Here is a 17,636-nt window from a genome sequence, read left to right as displayed (position 1 = left end):
GTGCTGTCACTCCATCTTCGATGTTGAGGAGCTTTGTCATCCTTAGACATCCTCCCGATCAATGCCCTTAAGGGCACCTTTATTTGTTATTTATTTGTTCAGTCGCTTCCTACTCTTTGTGACCTCATGGACCAGCCCACGCCAGAAATTCCTGTGGGCTGTCGCCGCCCCCAGTTCCTTCAAGGTCAAGCCAGTCACTTCAAGGATACCATCCATCCATCTTGCCCTTGGTCAGCCTCCCTTCCTTTTTCCTTCAATTTTCCTCAGCATCATGATCTTTTCCAAGTTTCCCTGTCTTCTCATTACATGGACAGAGTACTTCATCTTTACCTTTAATATCCTTCCCTCCAGTGAGCAGTCAGGCATTATTTCCTGGAGGATGGACTGGTTGGATCTTCTTGCCAAGGTCCAAGGCACTCTCAAGATTTTCCTCCAGCACCACAGTTCAAAAGCGTCTATCTTCCTTCACTCAGCCTTCCTTATGGTCCAGCTCTCGCATCCATAGGTTACTATGGGGAATACCATTGCTTTGACTATGCGGACCTTCGTCGCCAGTGTGATGTCTCTGCTCTTCACTATTTTGTCAAGGTTGGCCATTGCTCTCCTCCCAAGAAGTAAACGTCTTCTGATTTCCTGGCTGCAGTCTGCATCTGCAGTGCTCTTCATGCCTAGAAATATAAAGTCTGTCACTGCCTCCACGTTTTCTCCCTCTATTTGCCAGTTGTCAATCGGTCTGGTTGCCATGGTTTTGGTTTTCTTGACATTTAACTGCAGCCTGGCTTTTGCACTTTCTTCTTTCACCTTGGGGATAAGGCTCCTCAGCTCTTCCTCACTTTCAGCCATCAGAGTGGTATCATCTGCATATCTAAGCTTGTTAATGTTTGTTTCTTCCAGCACCTTTATTACCTCCTTGCTAAAAGTGGTACCTATTTATCTGCTCGCATTTCTGCTTTCAATGTGCTAGGTGGGCAGGGAGTGGGGCTAACAGTGGGTGCTCACCCCAACCCAGGCTTGAATTGCCAACCTTTTGATCAGTAGGATTTTTCTGCACTAACAGTTTATCACAGCCCCATAACAGCATAGTTATATGATGCATTTCTTCTAGTTCTAATTGTTTGTTCTCCAGAACACGATTCTTCTATGAATGTGATAAAAGGAAGGACATGTACCCTTAAAAAATGTAACTGTCTATTAGCACATTTTCAGCATTAACTGGAGAATGCAATGTCGTCAGTTAAGGGAAGTGGTTACAAAGCGTGAGTTAATAACTTAATGTTTTAATTAGCAGATCAATTGTAATTTTGCTTAACTGTCACTGGGTAGCCTTCACCCCATCAATCTCTCTCAGCCTGGATTACTTTATAGGGCTGTTGTTGTGAGAATAAAGTGTGGAAAAAGAGAGTCATTTATAGTTTTTGAGCTGGCAGCAGGAAAGGAGTGCAATAAATGTAACCAATAGCTCGTAATAAATACATTCCATAGAAATGAATTAAAGTGTTACAGCTTATATGGATCGTGCATATTCATATCAAATATTTTGCGTGGGACTTTATTTTTCATTAAACGTAGACCCTCTGTTTTTATTCTGTGATGTTCGCAAAAGCTTGCTCAAACTTTTTGTCGGTGAAATGCATGAGAATATCAGTCTCTGGCTTTTTGCAGTTGTAAAGTGATGGAAGCTCTTAGGTCTTGGCAAAATTAATCTCTTCCCAGAATCACTTCTCGTGAAGCCATCAGCCATGACCTCATTAGCAGTCCTGTCTCGGTTTCCCTCTTAGTCTCCTTGGCAAACAGGCATCAGATCTAGCCTGCTTTTTTATAAATGGCTTATCAGCATGACGTAATGGGTTGGATTCCTTGCCAGAGCCTTACAGGCTCGCAGCCAAGAGCAGAGTGTTTGGGGATGAATACCTGCCAAATCTTGAATTCTGTGGAAACTTTTGCCCAATTATGCCAGCAATGCATGAGGTCAGGCACTTTTTAAAGAAAAAGGATAGGAAGAGAAGCTCAGAGTGGACAGCTTATAATGCAAAGACCATTTGGCAATGCAGATAGGAATTTCTTCCAATAAACCAAGGATGGGAACTATGTGACCTTCCAGATATTGCTGAACAGCACCTTCCAAAAGCCAAGGTAGATGTGGTGAGGAACTCGAGGAGTAACAACTCAACAATATCTAGAGGACTGCATAATTTCCCATCCCTGGATTAGAGCAGTTCGTGGTTTGTGATCATTATGGTCCTCTTCCAATCACGAAGAGAAGCGGAGTTTTTTATAATTCAACCTGCTTGTGATGAATCCATGGATGGGACAGGATTCTCGCATATGGGCCTGCCTGTGTTTGGCTGTCCTTCTAAGAATAGGAAATTGTGTGCAGAATATCTCCTTCCCAGTCTTGCTTTTCACGACTAAACAACTGTTGCATTTTTTTCACCCCACTGTTGGCCTCTGTTCATTTGGCACAGTAATCGGGTGCTATATATAGCCCAGGATCAGTCAGCATTGCAGAAATGCAAGATCTTTATCAGAGGCAGGTTTCCAGTCACCTTCCCTTGAGTAGTACACACACGCCAGTTTGTCTGCAGAGCTGTAAGAAACCACTTCAGGAGCTGAATCAGTAGGGCATTTGATTTGCTTCCTGATCCAGTTTAGAGTTGTTCCACTTCAGTTCAGCTGCACACTACCTGCATTTTGGCTTCATCATCTTATGCCCGTTGCAAAGAAGCTGCTATGAAAACAAGATTGGGCCAGGTATCATGCAGAAACATTTTTTCAGTCTTTTGTCTGGCAAGGATTATGTTCTGTTGATAGTTCTGGGATTTCTGTAAGCGTAAAGTCTGTGCGGAGCTGAAATCTTAATGAGGGGGTGGAATTTCCTGCTATGTTTCAGTGCATCTAAAGCTTGGTTCAGTGCTTTTGGGAGTGATAAGAAATGTTGTTGGCACTGTATTCCTAATTGCATACACAAATCCTTGAAGGTAGCACCTCGTAAAATAAAATTGAACTTTAATACTGTGATGAATTTTCTTTCAAAATCATGGAATTAAGATGATTCAACGGGACTGCAAGGGTCACCTAGTCCAATTGCCTATCATGTAGGAATGCTCAACTTAAGCCCTCTTGAGACATGCCCATGAAACCTATGATTAAAAGTCTCCAAAAAAGGACAATCCGCCACCTACTGAGGCAGTTTATTCCTTAGATAGTGGAATCCTATTCTCTGCAGCAGCAGAAAAGAAGTTTTCTCCATCATATCACCTCTCAACTTTCTTTTCTCTAATCTAAACACCTCCAACTCCCAAAAGTTTTCCTTATAGGACTCCTCATAGGATTTTCAGACCGTTAATAATTTTGGTTTTCTTTCTCTGAGATTGTTCTATCTTGTCAAAACCATCTTGAACTGTGATGCCCAGAACTGGACACAGTGTTTCTCTCCAGGTGAGGTCTGACCAAAGCAGAATGGAGTTCTATTATTTCTCTTGATGTGTTCCTCCTAATGCAGTCTAATCGCATTGGCTTTTTTGGGTGTCCATATTACACTGTTGACTCATGTTTAGCTTGCACCACAAAGCATCTGAATTGTAGTCCTTTCCTGTATGGCATTAGCTATTTCTTCTAACAGTGTCATCTACAACTTCGATAGCCTGTCTTTTAGATTGCCATTCTAGTAGTCTATAAAGATGTTGCACAAGACTGGGCTCTGAACTTAATCCTGTGTCACTCCACTAGATACTTCTCTCCAGGATGAAGAGGGAACATTGATAAGCACTTTTTGAGTTTGGTTGGTCAAGCAGTTACAAACCCACAGAACAGAACAGAATTGTCTAAGCTGTCGCACCTCAGGTTAGCTTCACCTTGCTAAAGATACCAGGCTGCACACAGATGGTAGTCTTTTGTAGTTTATTAGGAAATAAGGAAAAGATAGTTCATAAAAGGTAAAAGTTCAGTTCCAAAAGATAGTTACAAAAACAAGGCTGTAAGAACAAATCCATGGAAACATTAGGCATGAAGCAAAGTCCTTAAAACGAATCCAAAGTCCCAGAAACGAGGATACATCCAGGCTATAATACAGGAAAGCAAACTTGGTTCTTGATTCAAGCGAGGAAATTGCTGTGATGAAGATTTCCCTCTCAGCAGACTGTTTTAATAGCATAACATGAAGGCATTTCTTTGCCCTTTGACCTCCCTCTTATTTGCTATTCTAAGACTTCTGCACAACCCCTGAAATTCCAAATGACTAGCCCGATCTAGGGAAGCGGCCTCATCGCTTTTGCTTTCAAGGCCACAGGGCTTGTTAATGTTATCAGACTGAGGCTGGGAGCTGCTCTCCTTTTCTGCTTCATGCACCTGAAAACCATCATCAGTAACAACATCATTTCTCCCCGTGGGAAAGCCTCCCTGCTCCTCATCTCCCACAGGAGGAACACTCTGTACCTGAATCCCATAATTCCCATCAGAGTCATCTTGAAACTCATCCTGAACCTGAATCCCTTCATCTTGAAACTGCATCCCAGAATCCTCATCAGAGTCACACCAAGGCTGAGTCACAACATAATCCAACTTTAGCAGCTTTTCTGCAACAATATCATAGAGAACCTTGTCAGAAGCTTTATTTAATTCAAGATATGCTACGTCTAAAGGATTACCATGATCTACTAAGCTTGTAACTTTATCAAAGAGAAAGCCAGAAGAGAGAAGTGATGTGATTACTCTGACTATTTTTTTCAAGATGAACCCATATTGGCTCTTCATATTCACAGCAATCATTTCTAAGTCACAAATGGATTGTTTTATGATCTATTCTAGAACCTTTCCTGGTATTGATACCAATCTAACTGGCTCAGATTATCAGATTTATTTCTCCTCCTTTTCAGGATGGGGCAACATTGGCTCTCAGAGGACTGAAACTGCTATTCCTGTTACTGTACCTTATCATCATTGCTGAAACTGAGACCTTGAAAATGATTTTGTTGCTCAAAAACCACAGCAGGGTGCCCAGCTGTTGTGTTTTTGTTCATCATATTCTTTTAAGTGTGTAGAATTCAAATATGGAATATAATTGTTCGAAGGGATCTTGTAGCACCTTTGAGACTAATGTCCTTCAAAAGTTTGCATCCTTTGTTGGGAGATGTTCAGATAGAAAATGGCTATTTTATGGGCATAAAAAAGAAGGTTTTGGGAAGCATGTGGGTGTGTGCTTTCATTGTCATTTAGCAAGAACAACACTTGAGTTTCTCAAAAGCATGTTGTTTATATTGTCCATTCTGTTCAGGACGAAAGGATATTTTTTTTTGAAAAAGGAATTAGTTTCTCATGTATTGTGTTAATCTTCTTTTGTTTTATTTTCTTTGCAGGAGAAGCCTCTGTAATAAGAAATCAGGAGATGGGTCACTCTGAAGACTAAACAATAAGCAAATCAAGAATATGGAAAAATTGAAAGAAGTTGAATATTCACATGAATGGCACTAAGATCAGCTGATGGGGATAGTACTTTTTTTTTCCTTTTAATGTGTTTCCTGATGATGGAATGGAAAAGTGATCTTGTTTTTAACAATACTTGGTATGAAGTTCACCAAATCCTCATGGATCTATTTGTTTTGCATGGAAAATTGTTAACCTGTTGAACATCTCTGGAGAATAAAATATTTCTAGTATAAATATTGATTTCCAACACATATCACGGAAGATCCATGTCTAAGTAACCAGGGATATTTTAAAAGTCCTCCAAATTTCATAGGTTTCACTAAAACATATTCCCAAAAACAGAGGAAATAAGTGGGATAATTTTGAGATGCTGATGAGTCTTGACCTTTCCTAGATTAATTTACTTGGGTACAGTTGTATCTTTTAAAGAAACCTAAGTTTTCAAGCCTGTTGAAGAAAGTTTTTTCAAATTGACTTCACCTGCTCGTCTCTTCTGAATATTTAAACTCCTCTTTTGTCACTATGGGCTTCACGCAAGGAAATTCAGAGGTTTTAATTTATAATCATAATGAATCATTTGGTTTCAAACCACATTGATGATCTGGAAGTTCAGGGTTTCTGTTGGAATTTAATTCCCGGGACAAAGAAAATACCGTCATGGCGGAGAAGTGTGATTACATTGCAAACATGTATGGTTATGATTTGGGCTGCCGCTTTATCAACTTCAAACCCTTGGGTTTTGGCGTGAATGGGCTTGTTCTATCAGCGGTTGACAGCAAAAGTTGCCGCAAGGTGGCCGTGAAGAAGATCACCATCAGCGACGCACAGAGCATGAAGCACGCCTTCCGAGAAATCAAGATAATCCGCCGGCTGGACCACGATAACATTGTGAAGGTCTACGAGGTGTTGGGGCCCAAAGGGAGAGACCTTCAAGGGGAATTGTTTAAATTTAACATGGTGTACGTCATCCAGGAATATATGGAGACCGACCTGGCCCGTCTGTTGGAGCAGGGACCGCTCTCTGAGGAACATGCCAAGCTTTTCATGTACCAGCTGCTCAGGGGATTGAAGTACATCCACTCAGCCAATGTTTTGCATCGAGACTTGAAGCCTGCCAACATCTTTATTAACACAGAAGATTTAGTGTTGAAGATTGGCGACTTTGGATTAGCAAGGATCGTGGATCAACACTATTCGCATAAGGTAAGCCTCTATGGGGTTTTTTAAAAACAAAGCTTGATTCATGTTACTGTCAATGGATTTAAGATCCTGTATCTGATTTCCATTCTCAGTCAGTCTTAGCCTTTACAAATTCTTCCAAAGCGATGATATACAAGAAAGGAACTGTAAAGCAAAACCCCATAGGGAGTTTTAGGGCCAGGAATAGGATATTAAATTAGCTGACTTATGAGTTCAATAGTCTTTGGGTCTTTGGTTCTCCACGTGTTGCACTGCTGCTTTTATTATCCTTGGCCTTTGGCCCAAGTCATTGAGACCAATAAGAGCTGGAGTCCACATCATTTTCAATCCTGTAGAATCCCATTGAAAGTTTCTCAGATACAAGACCTATAGAATTCAATTATGCTCATGTCCTGCTAGTAGGCAGAGATTCCAATAAGCAGAGTCAAGGAACGTTTCACTCTTCCTATTGTTCTGAGTGGAAGGAAGCTCAAGGGCAACATTTCAATAGTTTCCTTAGTAGGAAAGAACACCACAACTATTTGTATAGATGGAGCATCTCTTATCCAGAATTCTGAAATTCAAACTACATCAAAATCACCAAAATTGTCCTTGTGGGTGGCTGAGAAATAGATACCTTTGCTTTCTGATAGTTCAGTGTACGCAAACTTGGTTTCATGCACAACGTTATTTTTAAAATATTACCTATGTGTATAAGGGGAGGTTGCAAGGGCTCATGTTTTAGTATTGTTGCGGAAACCTGTTTAGCTATTAAGTAAGGAAGTATCTCATCATATGATACAACAAAATTATGTTACTGTTACGCAGTATGTAACACAAAAAATTGTCTTGTTAGCATCTATTAAATTAATTTAGCACCTTACCTTCTGTTTAGTTTGTGGTCAGATGCTTGGCTGCACCTTCCAGCTTCCTTTGCCATTGGCTATGCTGGCCGGGGCTGCTGGGAGTTGCAGTCAAACAACATCTGGAAGGCCACAGCATTTCAGGTTGGCCATGTTCAGTGTGGAATCAAGGAGCTGTATTCCAAAAGGGTGATTTCCCCCATATCTGCTGATATGACATCTTCCCATTATAGCATAAATCATTCTCTTTAATTAAGCAGACAGACCAAATGGAAATGATAATTGGGACCATTTTGCTTGTAGCACGGAAACTGTTAAAACAAAGCTAAAAGAATGGCACCTTATTGAAAACTTTGGCCACCTCGCCCCTTTATGTCCTCAGCATGCATTTGGCTCATAGGCATGATTTCCCTGGATAAAAGCAACAGATGGACAGAATGTGGAATGTAAGCTATGCTCAACAATTACGCGGTGGCATGTTTTTCCCCGTAGCTAGAAGTATATTTGGGATTTTTCTCTGATATAACCCTGTTTGCTGGTGAAAAATAAGAGATGTTTCTCACTGCTGTCCTGAATTCTTGGAAACGCATGCCTATTGTTTATCCTGGCTGGGAGGGAAAATGCAAAAGCCAAAACTCTTAAAGTGCCTACTTTTGGTTGACTGTGCCCAGGCATGTGGAGCATCCAAAAATGAACCAGATAATTGCTAATGACTACTTGAATATGTGGAGCCCCCGGTGGCGCAGTGTGTTAAAGCGCTGAGTTGCTGAAGTTGAGGACCGAAATGTTGCAGGTTTGAATCCGGGGAGTGGAGTGAGCACCCGCTGTTACCCCCAGCTTCTGCCAACCTAGCAGTTCAAAAACATGCAAATGTGAGTAGATCAATAGGTACCGCTCCGGCGGGAAGGTAATGGCGCTCCATGCAGTCATGCTGGCCACATGACCTTGGAAGTGTCTACGGACAACACCGGCTCTTCGGCTTAGAAAGGGAGATGAGCACCAACCCCCAGAGTCGGACATGACTGGACTTGATGTCAGGGGAAAACCTTTATCTTTACCTTTCTACTTTAATATGTATGTAATATCATGATCATGACAGTTTTCCATTATCTCAAGTCATGTGTGCAAGGAACTTGAAGTAGTTTAGTGTCACCCAATGACCCAAGGGCACCTACATAGCCTCAAGCTGTTCCAGTCTGGCTGGTTAATCCTATTTTCCAATTATTTTTGAAATATCCCTGTTTCTCTTACCTCCCACTTTTCCTTTCATCCAGTTTATTTCGATAGCTGCAAACTATGTTCACAGTATTTGGTTCAATGGGAATGCTTGTGGTGTGAAGGAAAATAGAGAAAAGCTATTGGATTATGTGAACATGCACATGCATGGTGGGAACCCCACCCCCGAGCCTGTGCAATCATATGACCAGACATAGGGTGCATCTACACTGCAGAAGTAATGCAGTTTGACACCACTTTAACTGCCCCTGGTTCAATGGAATGGAATCCTGGGTTTTGTAGTTTGGTGAGGCACCAGCATTGTTTGGCAGAGAAGGCTAAAGATGTTGTAAGACTACAACTCCTGTAATTCTATAGCATTAAGACAGTGCAATTAAAGTAGTGTCAAACTGCATTAATTCTACAGTGTAGATGCACCCATAAACAGATATGGAACATGTGCACGCAGCAGAAACTCACTCTTGTACTTATGTGACTATATGATGATGTGCCCCATGTGCTTTTCAAACTGATTTCAGTTTGGATTAAAAAGTGGCAAGTGGGAGTAAAGGGTTCAAAACGGGACAGGACACTAACAGCGGAGCTGGGATACAGCCCTGTCTGTTTTAAAAAGCTACCTCTCTGTGAGCATTAAGAAAAGGATGCATTGATTACAGAGTACTTGCCAGGAATAAATCATGCCAGACTAGCATTATCTTCTTTTTAAAAAGGGCTTCTTGGGAATCCTGGGCTCATAGGATGAGATTGTGTGATGCTTGTAAACTGCATTGGAGGCTCCCTACCTATGAATGAAAATACTTATCATTGCATGACTTCGCACTAAACTCACTGCAAACCAATCTTCAAGTTGTGTTGAAGCAATAGTTATGAAAATGGGCAAATCCTGTTTTAGGGCTGCTCAACATACATGCAAACAGTCTTTCAAACCAATGATAATCTGAAACTCCCAAAATAAACATTTTAGAGCAAATCAAGCCATAAATCTTCCTAGAAGTGAAGATTACTAAACTACGACTGTTGTACTTTGGACATAACGTGAGAAGATATGATTCACTAGAAAAGGCAATAATGCTTGATAAGGAAGAAGGCAGAGAAAGAGACTGCATTACAATTATTATTATTATTTTATTTTCTGACACAGCAAACAAGATAGACATGCTGGATTTCGTATCACAAAATCACAAGTCGAACACTTCCCAAGTGTCTAGTACTGTGTGATGTATTTTCGGATGATGCGTGCATATCCCAGTATGGTGGCCTTTTGCAGTTGGCAGATGGTAATTTTGTCAATGTCTATTGTTTCCAAATGCCGGCTGAGATCTTTTGGCATGGCACCCAATGTGCCCATCACCACCGGGACCACCTGCACTGGTTTCTGCCAGAGTCTTTGAAGTTCAATCTTGAGGTCCTGATAGCGGCTGAGTTTGTCCTGTTGTTTTTCGTCAATGGGACTGTCACCTGGGATGGCAACATCAATGATCCAAACCTTTTTCCTTTCCACAACTGTGATGTCTGGTGTGTTGTGTTCCAGAACTTTGTCAGTCTGGATTCGGAAGTCCCACAGTACCTTTACATGCTCATTTTCCAATACTTTTGCAGGTTTGTGATCCCACCAGTTCTTTTCTGCGGGAAGGTGGTACTTGAGGCATAAGTTCCAATGAATCATTTGAGCCACATAGTTGTGCCTCTATTTGTAGTCTGTGTGATTTTCTTACAGCAGCTGAGGATATGATCCATGGTTTCGTCAGTTTCCTTGCACAGTCTGCATTTTGGGTCATCAGCTGATTTTTTGATCTTGGCCTTAATTGCATTTGTTCTGATGGCTTGCTCATGGGTTGCAAGGATCAGGCCTTCTCTCTCCTTCTTCAGGGTCCCATTTGTGAGCCAGAGCCAGGTCTTCTCCTTATCAGCTTTTCCTTCAATTTTGTCAAGGAACTTTCCATGCAATGTTTTGTTGTGCCAGCTGTCAGCTCTAGTTTGTAGTGCAGTTTTCTTGTACTGATTCTTTGTCTGCTGTGCTTTGAGGAGTTTCTGATTTTTGACTTCAATCAAAGCAGGTTCTTCATTTTGCTTTACATATTCTGCCAGGGCATGTTCTTCTTCTTTGACTGCTTGTTTTACTTGTAAGAGTCCTCTTACAGGTATGGCCCAGGTGTTTATGGCCTTGATGGTGTTGCCTCCATTGAGCTTGCTTTTGATAATTTTTCTGACCCTTTTTGTGTATTCTTTGCTGACCACAGTTTTCACATGTTCATGCTTGATGTTGTTCAGCTGTAATATGCCCAGATATCTATAGGCCTCTGGCTGGTGACACTTTATTGTTTGGCCATTAGGCATATTTATGCCCTCACTTTCAATGATTTTTCCCTTCTTCAATGCCACTGTCGAACATTTGTCCAAACCAAACTCCATGCTAAACTCAGTGCTAAAAATTCGGACAGTGTTGGTCAGAGACTGGATTTCAGTTTCCGTTTTCTCATACAGCTTCAGGTCATCCATGTACAGTAGAGTCTCACTTATCCAACATAAACGGGCCGGCAGAACGTTGGATAAACGAATATGTTGGATAATAAGGAGGCATTAAGGAGAAGCCTGTTAAACATCAAATTAGGTTATGATTTTACAAATTAAGCACCAAAACATCATGTTTAACAACAAATTTGACAGAAAAAGTAATTCAATACACTGTAAAGCTATGTAGTAATTACTGTATTTACGAATTTAGCACCAAAATATCATGATGTATTGAAAACATTGACTACAAAAATGCGTTGGATAATCCAGAATGTTGGATAAGCGAGTGTTGGATAAGTGAGACTCTACTGTACATCAGATGTGAAATTTTGTGAGATTTCTTAGATGTTTGATAGCCATTATTATTATTATTATTATTATTATTATTATTATTATTACTATTATTAATAATAATAATACCCTACTTTTTCTGTCTACAAAGAAGACACAAAGCAGCTATAGGTATATAGACTAAATCAAGGAAACCATGATCCTGAGTTTGCATGACTTGAACTGTTGTGTTGATAAAGAAAGTGGCTAAATGTCTCTTTCTTATTGGCATGCTGTAAGTCACAGTCAACGTGGCAGCAATTAACACCAAAACAATTTAAATCTATTTTAATATTGATAATAGTATTTTGTTTTTTGCTATATTGCATTTGTTTCAAATAATTGGCCAGCTTGAGTCCCAATTTTCAGAAGGAGTCTGGATATAAACGAAGTTCCTAATTGCAATCTTGACAGCCACAATACAGAACAGCTTATTAATGTGAAAAATGCAGTCACTTCAAAGCAGTGCTTAAAATGCACAACCTGCTGATTCAGTGGAAATTTTTAAAAGGTACAGATATTGAGCACATTTCAGGAGATATAAATACTAGTAAATATTTAATATTATCAAGGTCCTTGCACCTAATGATGTAGAACTGAAGCGGAGCCTTCTGATGGTTTTGCTCCGTGATTCATAATTCCTTATGGTCAAGGTCTGGCTTGGCTTTCTAATTAATGTTCTCCTTACATTTTGCACACAGAGAATTGAAGGCTTCCTGCCATCCAATGAAACACTAGGCATTTGCTATAGTGATATTATATAATGCCAGGCTAATTAATTTTAGTGGGAGCAAGATTTGCTTTAGTGGTTTTTTTTCTCCCCCAACTCTCTCTCAGAAGTCGGCTGTTCTTACAGTAAAGCCTAATTAACGCCACTCCTTTGAAATGCAAGATACTGAATATCATCAGATGTTTGGGACCTAATTGTTGTAGAAACTGTGTGATTTCTGTGGTACTCACTACACCATTTTAAATCATTTGATGGTGCCCTGAGATCAGAGCTTGGAAAGGCTACTTTCTTGGACTACCCCCACTTGCCTAGTTTCCAACAGATCTCACACCTCTGAGGATGCCTGCCATAGATGTGAGTGAAACGTCAGGAGAGAATGCTTCTGGAACATGGTCATACAGCCCGGAAAACTCACAGCAACCCAAGCCTATGTTTTTTCCCCCCTTTTCCCCCTTTCTGCCAAGAATTCATTTCTTCTCCAGAGACTTACTAACACAGTGTTACCTTCCCATGCTTTGATTTTAGTGTAACCACGTTCAGTCATGAGAATTGCAATGGTCAGTTAGAGCAATGGCTCATCTTGTGTCCAGCTATTTGCCTGTAGTGGTGGCAAAGTCATACATTCTTATACAGGCAGTCCCCCAGGTTATGGACAAGATAGGTTCTGTAAGTTTGTTCTTGAGTTGAATGCGTATTAAGTTGGAACATTTTTAAAGTGTAACTCGAGCCAATATATATATATATTTCAGCTTTGGATAACATAGGTGTTGGGGGTTGTGGAAATAAATAAATAGAAGCTTTTACCACAGTTTTTGAACCAAGATAAACCCTGCAGTATAATAAAGTGTCAGACTTGTGTTAGAAGTAACAGTATTTTTTACTTCAGTTCAAAAGTTCAAACGGGGTAACAATATATACAGCAGTCCCTCTGAATTCACACAGAGAACAGAGGAAATAAATAGTTTTTAAATATGCCTCATCTGCCTTATAAATAATCAGGCTTCGGAGAGTATGGCAACCATTTTCTTCCTGACCATTTTCAGTCAGCACTCTCTTTACTCCCCAAGATTAAAGTGGCCATTAAAACCGTTTGTCTCAGCACCAAGCTAGAGAGAGCAGCCAATCGGAATTCTGGCTCCTGGCTGGCTCAGCCAATCAGCTGTTGACACATGCCTTTCCATTCAACTCATTATATCATGGTGCCTCTTTAACCCTCACAATAGGAAAGGGTTACTGTGGTGTTTAGTCGCCCTTCTCTGGTGGTCTGTTCCCCTCCCTGTTCAGAAGATTTCACTTCACTTTCTGTCCTTGTGATAACTGGATTTAGAAAGATGTGGCTTGTTGTGGAAACAAGGATTGGTGAGAAAGCTTCAGTGGAGATACTTTTTTCATGTAACTCTTTCGGAAGTGAATTTCCCTTCCTAGGGGTAAAGTTCTCTCATTTCCTGTTCTCTCACCCCAGTTTTTAACTAGGAGTCATTCGTAAGTCAGATGTTAATTTGGGGACTGTCTTTCCAAGTTATTTGTTTCCTCGAGCTAGCAATCAGAGCTATGCTGCTTTAGTCTGTGATCCTAGGAATTAAAATCAAAAACAGTCACAGAATCATAGAATTCTTGTGTCACCTCTTAACCTTCTCTTCTCCCAGCTAAACATTCCCAGCTCCCTGTTACTCATAGGATATGGTTTCCAGACCTTTGGCCATTTTGGTCGCCCTTCTCTGGACATATTCCAGCTTGTCAATATCATCTCTGAACTCATGTATATTCAAAGGGTGACATCCTCACTTTTGTCATCTTGGCTTTGAATGAAAATTTAGACAGAGTTTGCTCTTTTATTTGTCGCTGTCATTGTCCATAATATCTATAGAACTATCCGTCAGCACCAAGTTTAAAAAGAATTGATTTTCTTCCCGTCTGTTTTCTTCACTGCCCAACTTTCACATGCATACATAGAAATCAGAATCATTATGAAATTCTATGACATGGATAAGACTTACTTTGGACTCTATTGATGCTTTCCATCAGTCACTACTTTATTCCACATCATCAAGGTGGCAAATGCAGTTTTGTTTTTGGTCCAAACGTTTATAGTTATTATTCAAAGTACTGAACCCTATTTCCAAAATAGGTTCAGAACCTTTCATAGCTCTTTTAGAGTAAACTCAGTGCCTCTCTAATATGGAGACTTCCAGTCACGACTGCTGATTTTCCCATAGAGCCAAAATACTGAATAAAGAGGTTGTCTGAAGGTGCATCAATACTGTGGAATGAATGCAGTTTGACACCACTTGTAATATTCCTCCTGAAATCAGGAGGGAGTTGTATTTAGATGGTCTTCAGTTTGCTCTGCCAGAGAATTCTGGTGCCTTATCAAACTACAAAACCTATGATTCCACAACATTGAGCCATGGCAGTTAGATTGTTGTCAAACTGCATTCATTCTACAGTGCAGATGCACCCAGAAACACGATTTCCAAACACCATCCGCAAAGAACTCACAAACACAGACAAAGAACTGCTGCACCTGCATATCAACATCAGCCAAAAGATGAACACCCAGGCCTGGGATAAAATAGACAACCTCACCTACAGAAAAATGGAGAAAGACATGGCTCTCCACACCAAAAGACAAAAACAAAAATTCGACAAATGCCAAAAGCAACAGCCAAAACCAGAACTGGATAAGTCACGGACCATCATCAACCTGACTGACAGACAACTCACTGAAGACCAAGTATGTATACTAGCAAAAGGAGGAAATTTTGCTGTTACCACCACCAGGATCCCAATAAAAAACATCACTGCTAATGTCGAATCAGCAATTTGCCGGCTCCCTGAGGAAGAAGCGGAGGAAGTAAGAATGGAAACAGCAAGAATTCTGAGAAAGGCAAAACTTCCCCCCAGCAACATAACAAGGAAAGAAAGACAGGCCATCAAAGATCTCAACTCAGATCCAGGAAAAAAAAGACCTCATAACCTCTGAGGATGCCTGCCATATATGTGGGTGAAATGTCAGGAAAGAATACTTCTGGAACATGGCCAAACAGCCCAGAAAACGTACAACAACCCTATGATCCTGGCCATGAAAGCCTTCGACAACATGATTTCCAAAGTCTCCAAAACAGCAGAAGCTTGTGGTCCACACAAGTGCAAATGAGGCATGATGTTGTGGAGGAGCCACTCATGGGACACCTGGGCACATCTTCGTGACTTTAGCCAGGAGGAATATTACCAGAACACCCACTAAAGAGTCACTCGTCAGAACCATGGACACCTACCACCATCCGTTTGGTATATTGAAGACAGCCGTGAGTAATGGGTGCAGGTGGGCAGAAATGGTGCTTGTTCTGTGTTCAACCATGTGCTTGTCTTATTTCTCAGTTCCAGGGATCGGAAAGAGGTTGCTACTGTAGATGAGAACATGGAGAGGGGAATGGTGAGCCATGTGCTGCCATCTCATTGCATCTCTGAGCACATTTCTTGCCATATGGCAGGGGAGTTCCTAGTTTGTAGCGCCTGCTTCTTCCCTCCTACAGCCAGATGTATTGAGTGAGCAGAAGGGTGTCCCATTTTTTGTGTTGTTTAACTTGTGGAAAGACACGTCATTCCTCGTGGGCACCATTCCCGGCTTCTTCTACTCAGTTCTGGCTCAAATCCTCTCCACTGAGTCAAGTATTTTGTCTGTTTTTAATGCAAAATAAAGGAGCCCCAGTGGTGACGTGCGTTAAAGCACTGAGCTGGAGACCGAAAGGTCCCAGGTTCAAACTCCAGGAGCGGCATGAGCGGCCACTGTTAGCTCCAGCTTCTGCCAACCTAGCAGTTCGAAAACATGCTAATGTGAGTAGATCAATAGGTACCGCTCCAGCGGGAAGGTAACGGCGCTCCATGCAGTCATGCCAGCCACATGACCTTGGAGGTGTCTACGGACAACGCCAGCTCTTTGGCTTAGAGATGGAGATGAGCACCAACCCCCAGAGTCAGACATGACTGGACTTAACGTCAGGGGAAACCTTTACCTTTACCTTATGCCTGCATATTTTGAGGCAAATCACTTGTACTAACTCACATCCATTTGGACCAAATTGTAATAAACCTCTGTGACTTGTCTTCAGCCAGGTGAGTTTGTTCTCTGCCCTGGCCTAACTGGTTTAACTTATGCTCACCGGGAACGCATCCTCTTAACTGTGGTTCTAGCCGAAATCACTATGATTCTGTTGTGCAAGGACCAGACTGTCTCTGCCTTGTATAGATCAGTAATTTTCAAGGTGATGTGAATATAGATTATTCGGAACCAGGTTGTGTAACTGTGTTGCGGTTGAATCCTGTTACTGCATCACTTCAATTCCCAGTTTGGCAATATGGTTGAGAAGATACACACTGATTCTGGAAAAGTACAGAGAGAGGCAAAGGGAAGTTCAACACATTCTTTTTTCGCTCCTGCAAGGATGCTGGCTGGGTCATACAGCAGCTGTCACGTTGCATTAGCTTGGGGAGCATTTCTATCTACACATGCCGTCCAGAGCAAATACAACACTGCTTATAATATGAGCAGCGAGAGATTGGTGCTGGCTTCTTCATCAGGCAACACTCTTCCCACGAGGCCCATGTGCTTGCTCCTTTTGCATGCATAATGGGTTGCCATGTATAGCAGGAATCCAGAGGTTTGCGGATTTGTTATCAGTGCAAAAAAGGATTTTAGAACAAGTGTTGTAAATTCATACTGTCATCAATCCTGGATATTTCTATTGTGTATGTTGGAAGAAGGAGCCCCGGTGGTGAAGTGTGTTAAAGCATTGAGCTGCTGAACTTGCAGACCGAAAGGTCCCAGGTTCAAATCCCGGAAGCGGAATGAGCGCCCGCTGTTAGCTCCAGCTTCTGCCAACCTAGCAGTTTGAAAACATGCCAATGTGAGTAGATATCAGTGTAACAGCATCAATTGCCACTTGTAAGCCACCCTGAGTCCCCTCGGGTGAGAAGGGCGGGGTATAAATGATTGAAATAAATAAAGAAATAGATCAATTGGTACTGCTCTGGCGGGAAGGTAATGGCGCTCCATGCAGTCATGCCGGCCACATGACTTTGGAGGTGTCTACGAACAACGCCGGCTCTTCAGCTTAGAAACGGAGAAGAGCTCCAACCCCCAGAGTCAGACATGATTGGACTTAATGTCAGGGGAAACCTTTACCTTTTACCTTTCTTATGTTGGAAGAGGATTTTCCTCTTTTGCCTACTAAGAGCCATTGTGAGATATACAGTAGGACTTCCACATTTGCAAGTTTAACTTTTTATCTGTTTTATTCTTGGGCTAGGTCCCCATGTGAACCACTCCGAGTCCCCTCGGGGAGATGTAGGCTGGTTAT

General features: G+C 41.4%; 1 protein-coding gene across 3 annotated transcripts in view; it reads left to right on the top strand.

The window, feature by feature from the left end:
- Positions 1-17,636, top strand: part of mapk4 (mitogen-activated protein kinase 4) — an 87,057-nt gene that overhangs the window by 41,853 nt on the left and 27,568 nt on the right. For 2 of the 3 annotated variants that reach the window (XM_008120456.3, XM_062972556.1), the window contains exon 2: positions 5,355-6,627. In XM_008120456.3, the coding sequence (XP_008118663.1) occupies positions 6,082-6,627 (546 nt within the window). In that variant the 5' untranslated portion in view covers positions 5,355-6,081. Of the gene's footprint in view, positions 1-2,376; positions 2,752-5,354; positions 6,628-17,636 lie in introns of those variants that run through there. The other variant, XM_003227288.4, reaches the window with a different exon arrangement.

This window comes from Anolis carolinensis, chromosome 2, assembly GCF_035594765.1.
Source record: "Anolis carolinensis isolate JA03-04 chromosome 2, rAnoCar3.1.pri, whole genome shotgun sequence".
In the NCBI taxonomy this organism is placed as follows: Eukaryota; Metazoa; Chordata; class Lepidosauria; order Squamata; family Dactyloidae; genus Anolis; species Anolis carolinensis.
Note: the sequence above shows the minus strand (reverse complement) of the source record. Positions and strands in the feature narration are given on the sequence as shown.